Source organism: Xenopus laevis, chromosome 5S, assembly GCF_017654675.1.
Source record: "Xenopus laevis strain J_2021 chromosome 5S, Xenopus_laevis_v10.1, whole genome shotgun sequence".
NCBI lineage: Eukaryota > Metazoa > Chordata > Amphibia > Anura > Pipidae > Xenopus > Xenopus laevis.
In genome coordinates this window covers 48,728,907-48,753,146 of record NC_054380.1, presented here as the reverse complement: position 1 = coordinate 48,753,146, position 24,240 = coordinate 48,728,907, and the positions used below count along the sequence as shown (strand labels likewise).

Below are 24,240 nucleotides of genomic sequence, written 5' to 3'. Positions count from 1 at the left end.
GCAGCAAAGAATGTTTCTCACAGTGAATATATTTGCCCTGTGCATGGATATATTTATAAAGCTGGATTATAGAATGACAAATGCTCCAGTACAGAATACATATATTTAGAGAAGGTTTTCTGACTTGTGTAGGTCAAAAACTCTCAGCAATACACTACCAAATTGCCAGTAATCCACATACTTCCAAGGCTAATCATTACATTAACAGCAAATTTATCTAGGAAACCATACATTTTTGGAAATAACATATTCTGGCGACTCCAAAATAGGTAAATACATCTTTCAACTTCAAAATAATTGCAATGCTTTGTGAAAGTTATTTTTATTTGTCTTTCACCTCAAAACTGCTAGTTTACATAATCTAATCTTACATAGGTCATTAGTTACCAAGATAACACATCCTTAATATGAATACCAGAGTTTTACTACAAAATAAAAAAAAACAACCCAATGTGTGTAGGTTTACCCAAGTATCAGGCATGTAAGGGCACCCCAAATTAAAACAGTGCATATAAACTACTATGCCTGTCATCTCAACTACTGCAACATATTTACTGCATTTTATGTGGGAAAGCCCAGGGCCGGCCTTAGGCCTATTGGACCAATTGGGCCCCGCACCTCTGGGGGCCCCACACCACAGGGCAGCACAGATAATATTTCCCTCAGCACATGATGCTGCCTGGCCTGCCCCCAACTTTGAGAGTCCAGCCCATCCCCAAATCCATAGGTCCAGCCCACCCCCAACTCTGATAAGCCAGCCTATCCCCCAACTCCATAGGTCTAGCCTGCCCCCAACTCTCATAGGCCCAGCTTTCCTCCAACCTTGATAGGCCCTGCCTGCCCCCAATCCAACCAAGCTTGCTCCCAAGCTGAATCGGGCCAGCCTGCCCCAAACTAATTGGCCCAGTCCACTCTCCTATTTCCTCCCTCTCTCTCTTACCCTGTGTGCCCCTATTATGTGCCCCTATTTCATCCCTCTCACTCTCTTACCTTGTCTGCCCCTTTCCTTTCTATTTGTGCCTGTATGCCCTTATTTTCCTAAATACTTGGTGTGTCAGTAGCCAGCAACACTTTGTCTAGGGGCCCCGCCAACATGGTCCCAATTGGGCCCCACATTTGATAGGATCAGCCCTGGGAAAGCAATATAATTTTGAAAAGTACACATTTCCCTGAATATAGAATGGGTAAATATGTATTTATACTCCAAACTACCAAACTGCAAAGACTTTCAACAAGTTTTCATGACATTTATGAAAATCACCTAAAACAATCTAACTTGCACCATCATATCTCCTATATGGCATAAAGTATCAAGACTAAACTTCCTAAACATGAAGGGCATGGCTCTAGTGGACTGTTCTTTAAGTTTCATCCAATTTTTGTTTGGCCCAGAAGATTGCTAGCCCAGTTCCTTTCACTTTTCTTGTGTTACAAACTCATGGTAGATCTCCTACAACCGGGTGTCCATTTCACTTGCATTTATCTTCCATTTCAGTTCATATCGATCGTATAACTACACTACTCCATAAGAAGGAGCTTCCCAAAGGTTTTAATGCTCAACTCCACCCCATTTGAAGCAAGTTTTCTTTTTACTCTTGGAAAAGCATTAGGTCTATCAACAAAGGGTCATAGGGACTGGGGTTTTGGTCCTTGGTATATTTTATCCCACTAAGGTCACTGCCTCATTTGTATGGAGTCCTCAGTACTTCACCTTCTGGATGAGGTAGGATATTGAGTCCAGCGTCTCAGGCTCCTGGCTTGCTTGCCTTGTTCCCAGAGCAAACCACACCAAGTCATGTCTTCCTTTTGAACTGCTCCCTCTTTTCTATATCCTAACATTGAAAGCCCTTGTTCTCCCGCTAGTAGAAACTACACCTATAATACATTGCACTCCCATGCCTTCTGCAACTTGGGCTTCTACACACCACCAGTGATATCCTTGGCCATTTCTTTAGTGCATGGCTTTAATTTTTACATAATGACCAAATCCTTTATCTTTTTTTAATCCCTCTGCCCCTACTAAAAAGGGTGTAACCATCTAAATTCACAAGTCAGTAACATTTCATTATTTAATTATTTTCAGTGCATGTAAATAACTTTAGCTCTCCCATTTTGCCTAACAAGCTCTGACCATTTACAAGCAGTGAAGGTGACTACTTTTTATTTTTACATTTACATCATTTATTAGGGAGTTAGATCTTTTTGTAATAGTGGGATCTCTGTAACAGGTATACATGTGCCCCCTCACTTTACCCCCATGATCCAATTCTAATCTTACAGAACTCTTAGCCTCCTAAATCCCTGTACTGACTATTTAAGGTTCCACATCTACCATTAATTTTGTTTTTTCTATCAAATGGTAGCAAGACAGCTGGGTCGTGCCCAAACCCAACCAATAATTTGTCTTCCTGATCAAAAACATGCCAAACCCTGGCTCCAGGAAGACTACTTACTGAATCCCCTTTAACCACAATGTGCATAGGCCTAGCCTTCTCTCCTTCCCACCACTACTAGAGAGGCTGGTCTCCCAGTTATTAGAAAGTCCAGGCACAACTGGAACTACCATTCCAAATTACAAATCCTTTATCCAGAAAACCACAGGTCTCAATCATTTTGCATAATAGATCCTATACCTGTATATGGCAAACCGCTAGCACTTATTATAATAACAGTTACAGTGCACAAAACAGAAAATACTGTAATCATTTATAAAAATACCATTTTTATATCATTTTTGCTGCTTAAAATGAAAGTTTAGTTATTTATGTTTAAATGGGTAGCCACCTGTACAAATAGAAGCATGTTTTGCTTCTGTGTTCTAGCAAAGTGTATTAAAATTTGTGGCGACTTTCAGCAAACCAATCTATTGTATTATTTAGTGGAAAAACTGGGGTTCATTTGTAAACTTCAAGCAGGGCAAAATGGTTTGCAAAGTGAATATATTTGCCCTGTGAGTGGTTATATTTATATAGCTGGATAAGAGTGGTGTATTTAATGTGCAAACAGAATTGCGTTTTCTTTCTGCACTGCGAATGTCCATAAATATGGCAAAATCACAAATTGTGAATATTTATGCACACACTCTGCATCTGAGTTAAGCCACGACTTTAGTGGCAGAGAAAATATTCACAAAGCAGTTTTTCAAATTGCGAATTTAAATCACTGACAACGCTATTTTCATGCACAAAAACCTCACACAGCGGCCACACTGACGCAAACACCCATCTTATTTGCGAAAATTGGTGCACAATGCGTATTAGCACTGCAATATTTTAGCATTCAAGAAAAAGCATGGGCAATACAACAATTTGCGAATAAATATGTGCTGAATTTTAATATCGTTAAATGTTTAAAATTACATCCTGAATGGTTGGTTTACGAGCTGTAAATATAACAATTGTGGATTTTTGGTGAAAATAACCAAGATGCTAAAACAACTTATATAAAATGGACTATTCAGTTAAAATACAGCCATCCTAAATGGCTAATATGAACATAATTTATTTTTGTATTGTAGAAAAGACATCTAGAGGGGGAGCAGAAAGCTTAAGTTGCCGTAATTCTGGAAAATACTCATTACAACTATTTAAAAGCCAATACAGCCTTCCCAGTAATCAAGCAGTAAATATCTTGTCCATACAAATACATTTTATGTTACAAATACATGATCAGCAATTCAATTTAAAGTAAATTAGTAATAGGAAAAACCCTGATATGCAGAGAAAGTAAAGCTGAGACCTTTACACTAAAAACAAACACTTCTCATTCAGAATAAAATTCTGAATAAACATCTGTGAAATGACGTTATCAAAAACAGAAACTAATATGCCAGACCAGAATCACTAGTGATAAAGGAATAAGAAATCCAACTTACCAGTTTCAGCATTTAAGAAGCCTAGCAATAATACTAAGTCTAACACATTCTTTGTTCCAGCCTTGTATTTGTGATTAAGGACTTCTTAAAAGCATCATGTGATTGCGATCATATGCACACGTCTTCTTTTCCAAGTGATATTATCAGACACATTAAAACTCCAAACCCACAGCTATTAAAGTGCGGAGGAAAAAAGAGGAAAAAGTACCAAACAGGAGAAAGGGGAAGTATTTAAGTCTTTAGCTCCCTTCTGCTCAGTTATGGATTCTTGGGATCCTCGTTGAGCTGTGGAGCTTATTAAAAAAAAAGCACAAGTCATCAGCTTTAAGCAAATCTTCTGTTCACAAGGAAAAAGCGAGTGTTGTACATAGGAAACAATCCCTGTTTTCACTGACGCAGAATAGCTAACCTCTTGGTGGCCTCTAAACACTTAATTGCTGTCTATGGAATTTTTGTGAAAAGAATTGGGTGGATGCGATTTGTAAATACTGCAACTACAACTGGAAACTGTATTCGATTGGTGTCATATTTTCAACTATTACATAGATATGTTCCATCTACTATTGCACCCATACCTACTTAATAAACATATTTGCCGTTAGTTTAAAACACAGGGGTTAAACTTTCTAGACAGTATAAAAAATGTTTTCCCCTCCTCAGCTGCACACTGAAAGAGCCTGCACTCCAGGGTAATGACAGTACAAGTTGAAAATACGCCCAATATGCCCATTGGTGTTAGCCCAAGTGACCGTCACATGCATGCACATATTGAGTGAGTGCCCTGGGCTCTAGAAGGCTTGTTCAGTGTGTGCATGTATGTGCCCAACTCCATAAAGGAGCCCTGTCTTATGTACAAACAAACCAACATTAATTACTGTCTATGTATCTACTGGGAAGGCTGTATCTAGTGCCTATCGTTTTTCATTTCATGTATCTTAACATATCACTGTGTGCAGTCCCCAAAATATTAGTGTACCTTAAATGGTATTTCCATTTTCAACAATATCTTCATTATTCTTTTTCTTTTGTTCGTGTGCAGTAAACACAGCTGTTTCTATTGCTATTTGACTGTTTCTCTGATGTCATTACATGATCTCTTTTTTAAATATTTCCTGTACACGTGGCTTAAATTTAAAAAACTCTTGGGGACTGAAAACATATGTTCATATTCCCCTGGAATACAACACTGGAGCCCATTCAAATGCTTGGGAATACAAAAGGAATTTCTTTCTTGATATACTACATAACATACTATATTATGTACTCAGATGTATAAATTATTTCTAGATTGGTACATTTATTTTAAACACTATATGAACTAGAAAAAAATGAATTAGGAGATTAAACATGGGCAACAAAATGTGTTGTGTGCCACACCCCTAAAACTTTTCACAAACAATGACTGAAAAAGCAGTAAGACAAATTAGCAATATGTACTGTTACATATTTACATCATAAATACATAGATTAGACAAAAACCCCTATATCTAACAAAAGGCTCATAACCCCAAAAGTATTCGACAAAATTGGGTGGAGCAGTGTACAATTGCACTGGGATTTATTTTGCTGCCATGGACACAGATTATAAAAAACAAAACAAATGATACTCCGATAAATGCTTTTAAAAAACAGTTTTACTAACAAACGGTAGCAAAAACAGTATTTAAAGCTTAGTATTGGTGCTTGCAAGATAAAAAAAAAAGTATATCACTCATCTGGAGTATGGCTAAGATATACACAATAGAGTCCTGCGCTAATATTATGCTCTCTATGCTCATTACATGTTATATCAAATGCATATTTCAAGTTCTAATCGTGCTAAATCGAGCATATACCATCCTAGGGTGGGTGAATAATATAAGCTCAACTACAGAATCAAATAAATTCATAAAAACTGTACTTGAATTTAACTTTTATAGTTTGTAATGTTTTTATCCAATAGGTCTCTATCTTCCGCTGTTGTATAGCTAAGCTATGTATAATAGAAGTCCTGTGCTAACATTTTGTTCTGTACACATTACAAGGGGACGTTAACAGGTGTGTTTGACTGAGCTTTAAATACTGCTGACATTGTTGTGAACATTATGCCTGCTAAAGAGGTGGGAGGCCTGAGATGTTGCATGTTTTCGCTACCGTCTGGATGTAAATGCACTCGCATTTCCCTGTGCCTGCATTCATCTCCCAACGAGTTGTCAAGGTGCACGGTTGATTTAGAAAGCATATATTTGGCTAAGGACCAGCACTCTCTTGCACTGGATGCAACAAAGAAATACTCTTTTTTTGCATACCACTTGTGTGCAGTGTTTCAGTTTACACTGGGACCTTTGTCGGAAACATGTGTTAGGTGAAACATATGCTTTCTGAATTGACTGTACACCTCAACAGAGACGAGTGTGGGCACATTGACTTTGATATGTTTTGGAGATTTTTCTCTCATTTGTCTATGCAAAGCAGTATTATAAAGACTGTCATGACATGGAAATGGAATTTGTCATTCAATTTCAAAATTAAGATTAATACAAGTGACTATTTGCAGGGATGCCCACAGCCATTGCTTTCTCCTTCTGTTTGTCTTGCGTGCCATTTTTAAACCCGGCACTGAATGTGAAGTCGTTGCACACAGCTCAAAATTCTAATATGTAAAGGGGCCTCAACCGAGCACTCATTGTAGGTCTATGTTTAATAGTTTCTGGGTTTGTTCTGTATCTCTTCTTGTGTTCCTGACCCTTGCGTCTTCTGACCATTGCTGTTTCGCTGCCTGTACCAACCTTTGCCCGTTTACTGACCATTCTTTTGGATCCTGACTCTGTACCGCTCTACTGTTGTTTTTGACCCTGGCCTGTGAACTTGACTACATCTTTGACTCCTGATTTTGTACTGCACTGCCCGATCGGTATGACCCTCAACTACATTCCTTGTTCCCCGTCCTTCTTGTACATGCTCGGTTGCCTTGTCTGTCCAGAACTCTCCCCCTTGTCCTCTCACTAGTTACATAGTTAAATTGGGTTGAAAAAAGACAAAAGTCCATCAAGTTCAACCCCTCCAAATGAAAACCCAGCATCCATACACACACCCCTCCCTACTTTTACATAAATTCTATATACCCATACCTATACTAACTGTAGAGCTTAGTATCACAATAGCCTTTGATATTATGTCTGTCCAAAAAATCATCCAAGCCATTCTTGAAGGCATTAACTGAATCAGCCATCACAACATCACCCGGCAGTGCATTCCACAACCTCACTGTCCTGACTGTGAAGAACCCCCTACGCTTCAAATGAAAGTTCCTCTAGTCTAAAGGGATGGCCTCTGGTACGGTGATCCACTTTATGGGTAAAAAGGTCCCCTGCTATTTGTCTATAATGTCCTCTAATGTACTTGTAAAGTGTAATTATGTCCCCTCGCAAGCACCTTTTTTCCAGAGAAAACAACCCCAACCTTGACAGTCTACCCTCATCATAATTTAAGTCTTCCATCCCTCTAACCAATTTAGTTGCACGTCTCTGCACTCTCTCCAGCTCATTTATATCCCTCTTAAGAACTGGAGTCCAAAACTGCACTGCATACTCCAGATGAGGCCTTACCAGGGACCTATAAAGAGGCATAATTATGTTTTCATCCCTTTTTTATGCAAGACAGAACTTTATTTGCTTTAGTAGCCACAGAATGACACTGCCCAGAATTAGACAACTTGTTATCTACAAAAACCCCTAGATCCTTCTCATTTAAGGAAACTCCCAATACACTGCCATTTAGTGTATAACTTGCATTTATATTATTTTTGCCAAAGTGCATAACCTTGCATTTATCATCATTGAACCTCATTTTCCAGTTTGCTGCCCAGTTTTCCAACTTAGACAAATCACTCTGCAAAGTGGCAGCATCCTGCATGGAACCTATAGTTCTGCACAATTTAGTATCATCTGCAAAATAGAAAAAGGAGGTGGGCATTGAAAAGAAAAGCAAGGGACCTAGTACAGAGCCCTGCGGTACTCCACTAACAACACTGGTCCAGTTAGAAAATGTTCCATTTACCACCACTCTTTGTAGTCTTATCTTTTAGCCAGTTCTCTATCCAGGTACAAATACTATGTTCCAGGCCATCATTCCTTAATTTAACCAGTAACCTTTTGTGTGGCACTGTATCAAATGCTTTAGCAAAGTCTAAGTAAGTCACATCTACTGCCATCCCAGAATCGAGGTCTCTACTTACCTTCTCATAAAAAGAAATTAAGTTAGTCTGGGAAGATCTATTACGCATAAAACCATGCTGGCACAAATTCATAGTATTATGATTTGCTATGAAGTCCATTATCTTATCCTTTATTAACCCTTCGAAAATCTTTTCTACCACTGACGTCAGACTAACTGGCCTATAGTTTTGAGGCTGAGAACGGGATCCTTTTTTGAATAGAGGCACCACATTAGCAATTCGCCAGTCTCTCTGCACTATGCCAGATCTCAATGAATCCTGAAAAATTAAGTAAAGAGGTGTAAGGAAGGCTTACCAGCATGGCTGCATTGCGTTCTAAGATGGCGGCGCCTCTTCCTTCCAGGCGGATCGTCCTGGTCACAGAGCCTTCCGCAGTCTGACGGACCACATGGAGTCGTATGAAGCCCAGCAGTCTAATTTTGGCCTTGCTCTAACGACCATTCTGGACAAGCTGTCTGCTCTCTCTCCAGCAATGCCGGCTCCACCAGCTGCTTCTGCTGACAATTCCGAGCCACGTATCCCGGCACCTCCACTTTACAGTGGTGATCCTCAGGCGTGCAGAGGGTTTTTGAGCCAGTGTGAAATCCAGTTCACCCTGCTCCCGAATCAGTATGTGTCTGAACGTGCTAAAGTGGGGTATATCATCACCCGCCTGACTGGAAAAGCCCTGGAATGGGCATCTCCACTGTGGGAGAAGGCTATTTGATGATTGACGATTCTAAAGCCTTCATCCAAGATCTGCGAACCGTGTTTGACGCCCCCCCGGCCGGGCAGCATCCGCCTATGCACGGTTGTTCCAGATTCGCCTGGGGACTCGTACCGTGCCTGAATAAGCTATTGAGTTCCGCACCCTGGTTGCTGAGACGAAATGGAACAATGAGAGCTATCATGCCGCTTTCTATAATGGGCTCTCTATGTGTTTGAAGATGATTTAGTCTCCCGTGAGCTCCCTACATGCTGGGAGGATCACCAAGTGGATAAAGACCGTGTCAAGAGATTCCAACCTCTTTTGGCCCCCGCTTCCAAAGACCGTTGCTTTCCAGCACACCTCCTTCTAAAGTACCTGCGACTCTTCCAGTTACTTCTTCTGCTACTACTTTTATTACAGCTGAAGAACCAATGCAGATTGGACGTGCCCGACTGTCTGAACAGGAGAAATTGAGGAGACGGGCAGCAGGACTTTGCCTTTACTGTGGTGGTAAATCTCACTTTGCCCATGAATGTCCAGTGAAGTTGGAAAACGCCTAGGTAAGCTTGGGTAGACTTGCCTAGGTGGGATTAATGCTCTTCCCCATAATTTCTCTCACAGATTTCTTTTGCCTGTTCAGATTCAACTTCCCACCAAGACCATTCTTTCTCAAGCCTTCCTTGACATCGGAGCAGCAGGAAACTTCTTGGATAGGACATTTTCTGAACAACACGCTATTCCTTTACAACCCTTATCTGAACCTCTTCAAGGCCATTGATGATAGACCATTATCTGCAGCTTTCATCTTCAAGTCGTATCTCAAGCTTCCCTTCAAAGTCGGTTCCCTACATTCTGAAGAGATTTCTTTTCTCATTACTGATTGCCCCTCTACACCAGTGGTTCTGGGACTTCCGTGGCTTCGACTTCACAATCCGGTCATAGACTGGTCAACCTCACAGATTTCTCACTGGAGCTCCTTTTGCCAGCTGAACTGTATTCCTCGCAAATCCATCCTGAAATTATCCTCTGTTTCCATGGATTTACCATCTCTGCCATCTCTTTACCGAGATTTTGCTGATGTCTTCTGTAAGAGATCGGCTGAAACTCTTCCTCCCCATCGGTCTTATGACTGTCCTGTAGAGTGGCTTCTGGTACCATGCCTCCACGGGGTCGTACTTATCCACTCTCTCCTTCTGAGACCAAGGCTATGAAAGAGTACATCCAGGAGAACCTTCAAAGAGATTTCATCCGTCCCTCTTCTTCTCCAGCTGGAGCAGGGTTCTTCTTCGTCCAGAAGAAAGACGGTAGTCTACGCCCCTGTATTGATTACCGGGGGTTAAACAAGATTACTTCCAAAAACCGTTACCCTCTTCCTCTCATCTCAGAGTTATTCGATCAACTCAAAGGAGCAATTCTCTTCACAAAATTAGATCTGCGCGGAGCCTATAATTTGATCCGCATCCGTGAGGGCGATGAGTGGAAAAATGCTTTGAACACTCGTGATGGACATAACGAATATCTCTTCATGCCATTTGGGCTCTGCAATGCGCCCGCAGTTTTCCAGGAGTTCGTAAACGATATCTTCAGAGATCTTCTTGGACTTTGTGTTGTTGTCTACCTGGATGATATCCTGATTTTCTCCAAAACTTTGGAAGAACATAGGCTTCAAGTACGTGAGGTCCTCTCATGTTTAAGGAAGAACGCTCTTTTTGCTAAATTAGAGAAACCTCTAACATCTAAAATACCTTTCTTAGGTTATATCATTTCCAAAAGACATCTGCCATCCAAGATTGGCCTCTTCCAACCAGTACAAAATCCATTCAACGTTTCATCGGCTTTGCCAATTATTATCGGCAGTTCATCAAAGGTTTTTCTTCCAAGATTGCACCTATTCTTTCTCTCATTTGTAAGGGTGGAAGACCGAACTGTTGGCCTCCACAGGCACTGGAAGCCTTTCAACATCTAAAAGACTCCTTTTCCTCGGCTCCAATTTTGAGACATCCTGAGCCTCTTCTGCCGTTTTTTATTGAAGTTGATGCCTCTGATTACTCCAGAGATGCGGATCCCCAATGTCTTCCATGTCTCCCTTCTTAAACCAGCATCTTCCTCTGTGTCTTCTTCTTCCAAGACTCCTGTTATTGTGGATGGTTTCCAGGAGTTTGAAGTTAAAAGAATTTTAGACTCTCGTGTCTCCAAGGGCACATTGCAGTACTTGGTCGAGTGGAACGGTTTCGGTTCCGAGGAGTGTTCCTGGGTGATATCTTCAGATGTTCGTGCTCCTGCACTCGTTTGGAAATTCCATAAAGAGTTCCCTTCCAAGCCAAGTCGTGGTGGTCCTGAGGCCCCCCGTAAGGAGGGGGTACTGTAAGGAAGGCTTACCAGCATGGCTGCATTCCGTCCCAAGATCCTTCCATGCGGATTGTCCTTGGCGCAGTTCTGTGACGTCATCATCTAGACGCCAGCGCAAAGACGCCATCGATGGATTGGACGCCAGCGCGAAGATGCCAGCGCAAAGACGCCAGGCCCGGTTTGGATGCCAGCGCGAAGACGCCAGCGTGATGACGTCACCACGTACGTTTTTGGCGCCAATGAAGGGCTATTTAAGGTGCCAGAGCACTCCATACTTTGCCCTACAATAGATTCCACTTAGTGGATCTTGCCTGTTTATACCGAGTACTGAACCTTTGCCGCCTGTATCGACCTTATTGCCTGGACCTGACTTTGCTTTCTCTTAACCCCTTGGATACATCGATCTGGTGAGACTGTGCTTCCTCCTTGGTCCGCTACCTCTGTCTGAGCCTTCGGGCCCCTTACAAGAGGTTTGGCAATCACAGAGCTAAGCTTGCTAAGTACCCTGGGATGAATACCATCTGGCCCCGGACCTTTGTTAATCTTAACATGTTCTAGTCTCTTTTGAATTTCCTCATGTATGAACCATGCATCATTAGTTGTATTACTAGAATTGGGACTATTAAGAAGGAAACTTTCACTTAATGGTTCCTCATTTGTGTAGACAGATAAAAAATATGAGTTCAGAATCTGTGCTTTTATTTTGTTGTCATCAACCAGCTGACCCCCCCCTCTGATAGTAAGGGTCCCACCCCTTCCTGCTTCATTTTTTTACTATTAACATATTTAAAAAATAATTTTGGATTTTTTTTTACTGCTTGCTGCAATATCCTTTTCTATATCAATTTTAGCTTGCCTTATAGCTTCTTTGCATGATTTATTGGCCTCCTTGTACCTTATAAATGATTCAGCTGTCCCAGCTAATTTGAAAGCCTTAAAAGCACGTCTTTTCTTACCCACCTCAATGCCAACACTTCTATTGATCCAAAAAGGTTTTGCTTTGCAACAATGTTCCTTGCTTACAAGTGGAATATACCGACAAGTATATTTATTAAGCAGCATTTTTGTTTTGTGTTTAGCCCTGTGTAAAGGATTTCCCACTTAATATGTTGCAGAAATGTCCTTATACTGTCAAAGTTTGCACGTCTGAAATTTAGTGTTTTAGTTACTCCCTTATAGAATTGCTTCTGCAACAGAATCTCAAAGGAGACCATGTTATGATCAATATTCCCTAAATGCTCACCCACACAAATGTTAGAGATGAGTTCCGTATTATTAGCTATTACAAGGTCCAAAAGAGAGTTATTCCTAGTAGGTTCTTGAACGAGCTGGAATAAAAAGTTGTCATGCAGCATATTTACAAACCTACTAGCTTTTTCTGTCTTAGCAACCCCATTACCCCAGTCAATGTCTGGATAATTGAAGTCACCCATATCAACAACTTGACCCAGCTGTGAAGCCGCTTGTATCTGCAAGAATAGCTGGGCTTCATACTCGACACTTATACGAGGTGGTTTATAGCATACACCAATGATAATTCTTTTTGTAACCTTTTGCCAAGTCAAAATCTCTACCCAGAGGGATTCTACACCCTCACCAGTGCCAGCTATGGTTATTTCTTTAGCGCATGGCTTTAATTCAGGCTTTACATACAAACACACTCCTCCACCCTTTTTAATCCCTCTGTCCCTCCTAAAAAGGGTGTAACCATTTAAATTCACAATCCAGTCACATGTTTCATCTCACCAGGTCTCAGTGATAACAATTATATCATAATTTTTAGAGCATGCAATTAATTCTAGGTCTCCCATTTTACCTGACAAACTCTGTGCATTTGCCAGCATACAGCGTAGGTTACTACTTTTACTTTTGAAATTTGCATTACTTAGTGGAGAATTATATGTTAAGTTAGTATTATTCTGTTTTCGTACGATTTTCTGATCGTGTGTGGTGTGTGCCGACATCTTTCATCCGGCGGAGATCGGTCGTTTGGTCGATCAGTCAGGTTTGATTTTGATCCGACCGATCCCGCCAGAACCCAGGGCACATCGTAATCGGATCGATTACGGGGCCGAACAATCAGATTACACCCGATATAGCCATGTTTGTTAATGGCATATCGGGGAAAGATCCGGATCTTTGAATCTATGGCCACCTTTAGTTGGTAAACTGTATGTCCCCCTCACTCCTCCCCCATGACCCCTTACTAATCCCACTGCCCCATCTACCCTAGCTTCCCCATAATTCTTTATCTCACCCACCCCCCTTGTCTAGTTTAAACACTCCTCCAACCTCTTAGCCATTCTTTCCCCTAGCACCGTGGACCCCCTTCCATTGAGGTGCCAACCGTCATGACTGTATAGGTTGTACCCAAAGGAAAAATCAGCCCAGTGCTCTAGGAACCCAAACCCTTCCTTCCTACACCAAGACTTGAGCCACACATTTAGCTCCCTAAACTCCCGCTGTTATCCTAAACTTGCATGTGGCAGGGGCAAAATTTCAGAAAAGATGACACTGGAAGACCTTTCTTTAATCCTAGCCTAGCCTAGATCCCTGAAATCACAGGTCTTCCATTTAACATTTATTTTGTCATTTGTACCAATATGCACTATGTCATGCCCAGCCCCACCCAATAATTTGTCTATCCGATCAACCACATGCCGAACCCTGGCACCAGGTAGACAGCGAACTGTTCGGTTGTAGCGATCCGGACAACAAATTACCCTATCCACTTTCCTAATAATTGAGTCCCCTACAACCACAATCTGCTTAGGCCTGACTCTACTCTCCTCCTCACCACTACTAGAGAAACTGGTCTCCTGGCTGTTAGAGATCAGCCCCATCTAGAATTGCCAATCCAGAGTTCATACTCCCATCATCTTCACACAATCTGGCAAATTTGTTGCAATGTATAAGTTCCGGATCAGCCTCCATTTTCCTTTTGCCCACCTTAGATTTTCTAACTGTCACCCAGCTAGCTGCCTCAACATCCTGCTGCTGTTCTGTTTCCCCCAAACTATCTGACCCTGCTAGTGGAGGGCTCCTCCCAAAGTAAAAGGCAGCGGTTATAGGTGGAAGTGAGAGCCATGACCAGGACCTTGGGGTTTGTTATGGGTTTTGGGATACCTTAAATTCAACATGTTTTCCACAACAGTATCCCTTTAAGCTTCAAACACCACTCAAGTCAACTCAGAGAATAAAAATGCATGAAGTCTGTGGCCAAACATTACTTAGAGATGCAGCACAGGTTGCCAACGTTTAAGTATATTGGAATAGATCATATCCCAATACCTGGGGGATATAAAGAAACTTGGGACCCTTGCACCTAGAGGGTTAAATGAACAGTGTTGTTTTAATTGTACCTACTTGGATACACCCTCATTTGTCTCAATATTTTTTGTTACACTACTTATCCTTCTGATTGGCACTCAATTTCTACTTAGATGTCCTGTTTTTGTTATAGTTCCTTAAAATCTTTAGGCTGCCTCCCACCTGCCTTTACCAGCTATGCTTTTAAGCTAATGACCAATACTACTGGGCACACAATTGATTACTGCGGCTTATGTCTATATAATACACAAAAGCCATGAATATCCTGTAAATTATATCCTTATAAACGGTGAGTAGTGATGTCATCAGTTATAAACGGTGAGTAGTGATGTCATTTCTGTCACACGACTCACTAAAATTTGTGTATTATAATAAATAAAGTACCACCAGTTGTAAAATATGAGGATATTAGAAGTTACCTCGGAGTTCCATGACCTGTATAAAAACACTCGGCCTTCGGCCTCGTGTTTTTATATGGTCATGAAACTCCTCGGTAACTAATAATATCCTTATATTTTACAAGAGGGGGTACTTTATTTACTATATGTAATACCCCCATTAATTGTAATTCGAATTTATCAATATTTTTTCCACTATACTGATGTTATTTTGGAAAGGCATACCTCTCAACATTTTGAAAATTGAAAGAGGGACAAAATAATTTGCAGTGTGTGGAGAAATGTTTGACCATGCCCATTTATGTGAACATGCCCCTTAATTACCATGTTCACTTTATAAAATTTGGCAGGTTATGAAAGTTTCAACACATTGCTGTTGTTTTTTTCAAGTTATTACAGTTTTGCTAATGAAGGTGAATTGCCCTTTAAACTGCAAGTCACAGTTTCCCCAGGAGACTTGCTTATCTTAAATTGTTACAAAAGTATATATAAGTGCACCTACTACATATTCTGGGCTCAATGCCAAAAAGCCAATTTAAGTTAGAAACATTATGGGGCGAAGTGCCAAACGCTGGTGACAATTCCCCTGATTTTAGACGTTTGATAACATCACTTATGTCTTGAAATCACGGGCCCTGTGAGATAACACTTTCTGGGCCCACTGGTCCCGGCCCGGCCCCAAGCCGCACCACAGATCCCGCCAAAAAGTTCAACCCAGATACCACCCCATAGACATTGTAATGGAAATGGAAGTCACTCACATCCAAGATGGCGACGGCGTCCAAAATGGCGACCCCTTGCCTCTCCATGTGGATCCTGTTGGTCGCAGCGATATGACGCCAGCGTCTTCCCGCCTGCCGATTGGTCGACGGCGACGGAATGGTCGCCGGCGTCAGAACGTGCGCCGGCGCATAAACGCCAACGCCAGAACGTGCGCCGGCGTCTAAACGCCAGCATCTGAACGCCAGCATCTGAACGCCAGCGTCAGCATCGTGACGCCATTGCGCCCAAACTTTGGCGCCAATCCTGCCCTATATAAAGCCTTCTGGACACTGCAGACATTGCCCAAGTATAGGTTTAACTTCGTGTATTCCTGGGTGTGTTATTATTGATTGATTCCTGTGTACCAACCTTGCCTGTTATTTCGGATTGACCCTTCGCTGCCTGGATTGAACTTTTGCCTGGACTTTGACTATTCTCTTGCCTCATCCTTCTGATACCACAAACTTTGGTCACTACCTGCCTCCTCCTTGGTCCGCACTCCAACTGTGCCTTCGGGCCCTTACATTATACTTGGGCCATGGACCCTTCTGAGGAGGCCTCAGCCCAGCCTGACTTCGGAAGAGCTTTTCGTGGAATAGCCTCACGCATGGAGGCCTATGAAGCTCGGCAGACTCACTTTGGCCAAGCTCTTGAAGCTATCTTGGAAAAATTGTCTGCCCTCACACCTACGGTCCAGGTTCCTGCCTCTGCTTCGGCCACTATTCCTGTGGCGCCGGTTCATGTTTCCGAGCCTCGTATTCCGGCACCTCCACTCTTCAGTGGTGATTCTGTGGCTTGTAGAGGGTTCATTAACCAATGTGAGATCCAGTTCACGCCTCTTCCCCATCAGTATGTCTCGGAACGAGCCAAGGTGGGGTACATCATTACTCGCCTGACTGGTAAAGCCTTGGAATGGGCATCACCTCTGTGGGAGAAAGAGGATCCCTTAATCGATGACTCCAAGGCCTTTATCCGAGATGTGCGCACTGTGTTTGATGCTCCCGGCCGGGCAGCGTCCGCCTCTTCATGCCTGTTCCAGATTCGTCAGGGAACACGTTCAGTGCCTGAATACGCTATTGAATTCTGCACATTGGTTGCCGAGACTGGCTGGAACAATGACAGCTACCATGCCGCTTTCTACAACGGGCTCTCTATGCGCCTTAAGGATGATCTGGTCTCCCGTGAGTTGCCTACACGCTGGGAGGATCTTATTGCCCTGGCTGTCAAGGTGGATACTCGACAAAGAGAGCACCAAGCTGTTAAAGAACGAGTAAGGAAGTTTCAACCTACCCTGGCTCCTCGCTTCCAGAGACCTTTTCTTCCCAGCACTGCTGCATCTTCTTCCTCGGCTCCTGTTTCTTCTCCCACTCCCACTGAAGAGCCTATGCAGATTGGTCGTGCTCGTCTTTCCGAACAGGAAAAATTGCGGAGAAGGGCTGCAGGACTTTGCTTATATTGTGGGGGCAAATCCCACTTTGCCCATGAGTGCCCTGTGAAGTCGGGAAACGCCAACGCCTAGGTAAGTTTGGGGAAACTTACCTGGGCGGAATTGATCATCTTCCCCAATCCTCTGCTCATCGTTTTCTTCTTCCGGTACAGATCCAGCTTGCATCCAAGACCATTTCTACTCAAGCCTTCCTTGACTCCGGCGCAGCTGGAAACTTCTTGGACAAAGCATTTGCGGAATGTCATTCCATTCCTCTACAAAGCTTGGCTGTACCACTCCGAGTCCTTGCCATTGATGACCGGCCACTTTCTTCTGCCTTCATCTTCAAGTCATCGCAAGAATTATCTTTCAAAGTGGGCACCTTGCATACTGAAAGACTTTAGTTTCTGCTGATTGATTGCCCGTCAACTCCAGTAGTCCTAGGACTTCCTTGGTTGCGCATCCATAATCCTGTCATTGACTGGTCCGCAACTCAAATTTCTCGCTGGAGCTACTTTTGTCAACAGCACTGTCTTCCGGCCCAGCCCCTCGTCAAGATATCTTCAGTTGTTCCTAATCCCTCCAGACCTCCTGCCTACCAAGACTTCTCTGATGTCTTCAACAAAAAGTCTGCTGAAACTTTTCCTCCTCATCGGTCTTACGATTGCCCTATCGAGCTTCTTCCTGGTACTATGCCTCCTCGAGGACGTACTTATCCGCTCTCTCCATCTGAAACTGCAGCGATGAAAGAGTACATCCAGGAAAATCTCCTAAAAGGCTTCATTCGTCCATCTTCTTCTCCTGCTGGTGCGGGGTTCTTCTTTGTTGAAAAAAAAGGATGGCAGTCTACGACCTTGCATCGATTACCGTGGCTTAAACAAAATAACTGTGAAAAACCGCTACCCTCTACCCCTCATTTCCGAGTTATTTGATCAGCTCAAGGGTGCCAGCATTTTCACCAAGCTAGATCTTCGTGGGGCCTATAATCTCATCCGGATCAGAGAGGGGGATGAATGGAAAACCGCGTTTAATACTCGTGATGGGCACTACGAGTACCTCGTGATGCCTTTTGGACTTTGTAACGCTCCTGCGGTTTTTCAAGAGCTAGTTAACGACATCTTCCGGGACTTGCTAGGCTAGATTTCTCCTATCCTGTCCCTCATCCGGAAAGGTGGGAGACCTCAATGCTGGTCCCCTCAAGCTTTAGAAGCCTTCAAAACCCTCAAAGATTTGTTTTCTTCGGCTCCAATCCTTAGACACCCTGACCCTCTTCTACCATTTTTCATTGAGGTGGATGCCTCTGATGTCGGGGCTGGAGCTGTATTGTCCCAAAGGTCTTCGAATGATGGGAAATTGCATCCTTGTGCTTTCTTTTCTAAAAAGTTTTCTTCTCCTGAGCAGAACTATGACGTGGGAAACCGGGAGCTGTTGGCTGTCAAATTAGCGCTAGAAGAGTGGAGACATCTGTTGGAAGGTTCCTCTGTGCCTGTGTCTATCTTCACTGATCACAAAAACCTCGAATACATCCAGTCTTTTAAACGCCTTAATCCCAGGCAAGCTAGGTGGGCACTCTTCTTCTCAAAATTCAACTTTATTATCACGTTCCGTCCTGGGTCCAGAAACAAGTAGGCAGATGCTCTTTCTAGAAGCTTCATTCCTGAAGATACTTGTTCTGAGGATCCTGAACCCATTGTGCCTCCTATCAAGATTATTGCTGCCTTATTTCCCACCATGGCCTCCCAGTTGCTATCTGCACCATCTTCTGCTCCTGGCGAAACTCCTTTGGGAGTCGCTTTCGTTCCTCCAGATCTTCGTCACTCCATCCTGTCTCAGTCCCATAACTCCAGACAGGCCGGCCATCCTGGAATTAAGAAGACTACCGAACTTCTGTCTCGCCTGGTGTGGTGGCCTTCACTCCGGAAGGACGTCAAGAACTTTGTTTCTTCTTGTTCCATTTGTGCAGCCTCTAAGTCTGGTCACTCCCCTCCTAAGGGACTGCTTCTGCCTTTACCCATTCCCTCCCGACCATGGACTCATTTGGCGATGGATTTCATTGTGGATTTACCTGTCTACCTTGGACATACGGTTATCTGGGTCGTGATTGACAGGTTCAGCAAGATGGCCCATTTCATTCCTCTGCGCAAGTTGCCTTCTGCTCAAGAACTTTCTAAATTGTTTATTCAGCATATCTTTCACCTTCATGGATTCCCGGCTGAAGTTGTGTCCAACAGAGGTTCCCAATTCGTTTCCAAATTTTGGAGATCCTTATGTAAAGCACTTCACATCTCTCTCCAGTTTTCCTCTGCCTACCACCCTCAATCCAATGGAGCTGCAGAGAGAGTCAACCAAGCATTAGAGCAATTTCTTCGTTGCCATGTGTCTTTATGCCAGGATGACTGGGCAGATCTACTCCCCTGGGCTGAATTTGCTCACAACAATGCTATGCACGCTTCTTCCGAGAGGTCCCCCATTCTTTTGTGTCTACGGGCAGAATCCTCTAGCGTTTCCTCAAGATCTCCTTCTCACAAACGTTCCAGCTGCCAATGATCAAGCCGCTCACATGCTCGCTATCTGGCTCGCCACTGAAGCCAATTTGGAAAAGAGTTCTCTTTCTCAAAAGAAATTTGCCGATAAGAGAAGAATTTCTTCCCCTCAATATAATCTCGGTGACAAAGTCTAGTTATCTACACGAAACATCCGTCTCAGAGTGCCTACTCCCAAACTCGGTCCCAAGTTCATCGGCCCTTTTCCAATTGTTGAGATTATTAATCCTGTGGCAGTTCGTCTTCAGCTTCCCCCAGAGATGCGGGTTCCTAATGTCTTCCATGTGTCTCTTCTCAAGCCTGCAATAAATTCTTCTTCATCCTCTCCCACTCCTGTTCTTGTTGATGGGCACCAGGAGTTTGAAGTCAAGAGAATTCTGGACTCCCGGATTTCCAGGGGTGTGTTGCAGTACCTGATTGAGTGGAAGGGGTTCGGTCCCGAGGAGTGCTCCTGGGTGAGAGATTCTGACGTCCATGCTCCCCTTCTTATCCGAAGATTCCACAAACAGTTTCCATCCAGTCCCAGTCATGGTGGTCCTGAGGCCCCCCCTAAGGAAGGGGGTACTGTAATGGAAATGGAAGTCACTCACATCCAAGATGACGACGGCGTCCAAAATGGCGACCCCTTGCCTCCCCATGTGGATCCTGTTGGTCGCAGCGATATGACGCCAGCGTCTTCCCGCCTGCCGATTGGTCGACGGCGACGGAATGGTCGCCGGCGTCAGAACGTGTGCCGGCGCATAAACGCCAACGTCAGAACGTGCGCCGGCGTCTATCCTGCCCTATATAAAGCCTTCTGGACACTGCAGACATTGCCCAAGTATAGGTTTAACTTCGTGTATTCCTGGGTGTGTTATTATTGATTGATTCCTGTGTACCAACCTTGCCTGTTATGTCGGATTGACCCTTTGCTGCCTGGATTGAACTTTTGCCTGGACTTTGACTATTCTCTTGCCTCATCCTTCTGATACCACGAACTTTGGTCACTACCTGCCTCCTCCTTGGTCCGCACTCCAACTGTGCCTTCGGGCCCTTACAGACATCAGTGCTAAAACAGAAAAAACATCCCCACATAAAAGCCATTGGTGGTCAGGTCCCTCCTACAAAATATTGGTGGTCTGGGTGCACCGCACAAGTTAAAAAAAGTCACAAGTTTTAAAAAAAATCCTTGGTAGTCAGGCTCTCCTACAAGTTAAAAAAATTGGTGGCCTGAGCCCAGCCAAAAGTTATAAAAAGCCATCAGTGGTCAGGTCCCTCCTACAAGTTAAAAAAAAATTCGTGGCCTGGGCAACCCCAAAAGTTAAAAAAAAAAAAAAAAGCCATTGGTGTTCAGGGCCTCCCTACAAGATAAAGAAAATAAATTGGTGGCCAGTCCCACCAACAAGTTTATAAAAAAACCTTGGTAGTCAGGCTCTCCTACAAGTTAAAAAAAAATATTGGGGGCCAAGGTCCCCCTATAGGTTAGTAAACATTGGTGGCCAGGCGGGGTCCCCTATAAGTAAGAAAAAAAACTTTAGTGGCCATTATCCAAGCCTCACTTGGGGTAGAACTACATGAGTGCTTTTACCTGCGATAGTATCCATTCCGACGCGATGAGATGAATCGTAGGCATCACGCTGGATGCGCCGAATCTAAGGCACAGCACAGCTTTCGGCACAACAAAACTGTCGGATGCGAACACTGCATGTTACGTCTTCATCCGACAGTGTGTCGTATGCATGCAGCTACAACGTCTGACATTCCTATTACTTACCTTAGATTCGGCACATCTGACGTGACACCTGCAATTCATCTCAGCGCGTCGGAAAGGATGCTATTGCAGGTAAAAGCTCTCATGTAGTTCTACCCTTAAAGGTTCTCCCAGAAGTAAAAAGGCCAAACACTGAATAAAAACCCTTTTGTGGTACCAGGTACTATGCTGGAAAATCCACACCTCGCCCAAGGGTCATAGATATATATATATGAACAAAGTACCAATAGCACACTTAAAAATTTAAGTGTTGCAAGAATTCACTTAACTCCCAAAACATACAAGAAACAGTTATGTTTCGGGCCACCTGCACTATTTATCAAGCCTTACGTCCCTTATACCACGCCCATTTTACATTTGGCAGGTTATGGAAAGTATGAACACTTTCTGGGGGGTTTTTATGGTCATGTTTTGTTTGTTATTACAGTTTTGCTAATGAAGATTACCTTTAAAGGAGAACTAAAGCTTAACTAAAGAAATAGGCTAGAAATGTACATTGTTATGGGCTTCTGTACCAGCCCAAGGCTGTACCTCTGAAGATGCCCCAGTAACTCCCCATCTTCGTTTCTGCAGATTCACTGCATATGCTCTGTGCTGCTGTCACTTACTGAGCTTAGCGACTGGCCCAAAATATACAGTACACACAGAATATAAATGTCACAATATTGGGCTGATTAGTAATTAATACAGAACATTTGTACATGGCAGCACAGAAACCAATGCAATTAGCGACAGAATTTAATAATTAGCTTTGTAGCATCAGCTTATATTACAGGCCAACCTAATTTTCTGCTTGGTAATTTGAGAAGTTTAGCTTCCCAACAGCTGATCAGAGCACACTGAGAATGTGAGTGTCACAGACACTTTCCATGATGGTGACCCCCTGTGACAAGTTTGAAGTTCTGGATTATTGCTGCTATTGAGAACCTGAAACTTTAGGCTGGTGCAATAAGCTCAATATATAAAATATGGCATTTTTAGCCATATTTATTTGTAGGGTTTAGTTCTCCTTTGAATCAATTCAGACTTTTCAAGGTTTTTGGATTATTTTTGGGTTATATCATATTGACCCATGATTTTCAGGTCACCTTCAACATGCAAAAAATGTAATACAAGTATGTGGAGCTAAAGAAAGAGGATAGGTCAGCATAGGACAGTACAAAGTGGTTTGGTGAGTATCTGAAGCAGGGCCAGAACTAGGGGTAGGCAGAAGAGGCACGTGACTAAGGCAAATGGTGGTGGGAGCTCAGTGGGAGAAGGGTGGTAATTCTTCCTTTGGCAATTTGAGCATAAGCAATATGTTAACTGTACTGTGCATGTGCCATTCACTAATCTAGAAGGTTGTGGTGCTTTGGGCAGATCAAAAAACAGCCCTGCATGTCCGATGGCAGGGCCTTAGTCCCTGGGTAAATTATCCCAAGTATACATCCCCAGCCACTTGCCTTAACCACCCTCTACATTGGTCTACCTGCCAAGCATAGGAGAGCTTTTGTCAGCAGCTATTTTTGTCGGTTCATTTCAATCTGTGCAATGTTGAGCATAGTAGCACAATTGGCAAGTCAATAAAAGAATCATCAAGGAGCTCCTAAAAAGCTCTAGCTGCATTATGTTCTCTTCTATCGTCCTCTTCCAAGTTTCAGTTTTTTCCTCTGCCCCATCCCACCCATTTGTTATGCTGTCTACACCATTACTTTGCATACTTTTTAAACCTGTGCATGTCTCAGTAGCTGTTTTTCCTTCACCATCTCTGTATTTATCTTGGATGCAGAGTGTCAAATTTAAAATTGACCAGAATGGCAGCATGACAATTTATTTAGTTAAATGTATTAAAAAAAAAAGCATGTGAAGAAGTGTTAATAATGAATTGCCATGCAAATATCTTTTTGTAAAAACGCAACCATGAGCGTTTTCTTACATCTGAACACAAATTCAACATTTGTTTAATTTGTCTGGTAAATTCTTTCTATGTTTTAAGTACAACATACAAATTAAACATTAAACTAAACTTTGGCTAAAATGTTTAATGAAGAAGACTTACAGTACAGTTGGTAGACTCATCAAATGCTGAATATGAACCCTCAGTCCAGTCTACTGAGTTCTCTGTGCCTGGCACGCTTTTCTGGCACTCATATTCCTTCAGCTGAAATGTATATGTAAATTGATTACGTATCAACGAAGAAACAAAAAAATATACAACTTTTATTAAACATTAAAGGACCAGTAACATAAAAAAAAAAATGTTTAAAAATTCGTTAGTGCACAACGAAAAATAAACACTAAGACAAAAGAAACTTTTAAATAGCAAAGCCTTTATTAAAAAATAACTTACAGAATGTCCACTTCCTGTCTGCTTCAGAAACGGCGAAAAGGCGACCATCCATCCTGCAACGATCAATTTCTTCTCCCTGGCTAGTCACTGACAGGCATCGCTTTCATCCACCTGCTGCTGTGTGTCTGTGGCTGCTGCTCCCGCTGTGTGCCCGTGACTGGCTGCTGACACTGCTCCCTGCGCTGACTCTGCCAAGCCGTCCCTTTCCCATGGTCCGAGCGCAGCCGACACTTCAGTACTGGTGGCGGCGTAAAAACACTCAGCGCCAGGCTGATGCAACAGTGACTCATTGGCCGCAGAAAGCTTTGCGCACTTATTGGCGCAGCAGCTGCACATGAATCGCCGGCACCGGCGGGACAGAACCTCAGCTTCATGGCAGTTGGGGCAGTCACAGGTGGTAGCGCCGAGCTGCGGACTGCCCGGGCCTCCACCACTCCCTGCCCCAGCCGCTACCCCTCCGCTTCCTGCACTACGCCGCCACAAGTACTGAAGTGTCGGCTGCGCTCGGACCATGGGAAAGGGACGGCTTGGCAGAGTCAGCGCAGGGAGCAGTGTCAGCAGCCAGTCACGGGCAA

The 24,240-nt window shown here is 43.2% G+C and overlaps 1 protein-coding gene across 4 annotated transcripts in view; it reads right to left on the bottom strand.

Annotated features, from left to right (window-relative positions):
• The window catches only part of sash1.S (SAM and SH3 domain containing 1 S homeolog), a 197,726-nt gene that overhangs the window by 78,934 nt on the left and 94,552 nt on the right, over positions 1-24,240 (bottom strand). For 3 of the 4 annotated variants that reach the window (XM_018265308.2, XM_018265305.2, XM_018265306.2), the window contains exon 7: positions 23,375-23,476. In XM_018265308.2, coding sequence (XP_018120797.1) covers positions 23,375-23,476 — 102 coding nt within the window. Of the gene's footprint in view, positions 1-3,874; positions 5,201-23,374; positions 23,477-24,240 lie in introns of those variants that run through there. The other variant, XM_041564513.1, reaches the window with a different exon arrangement.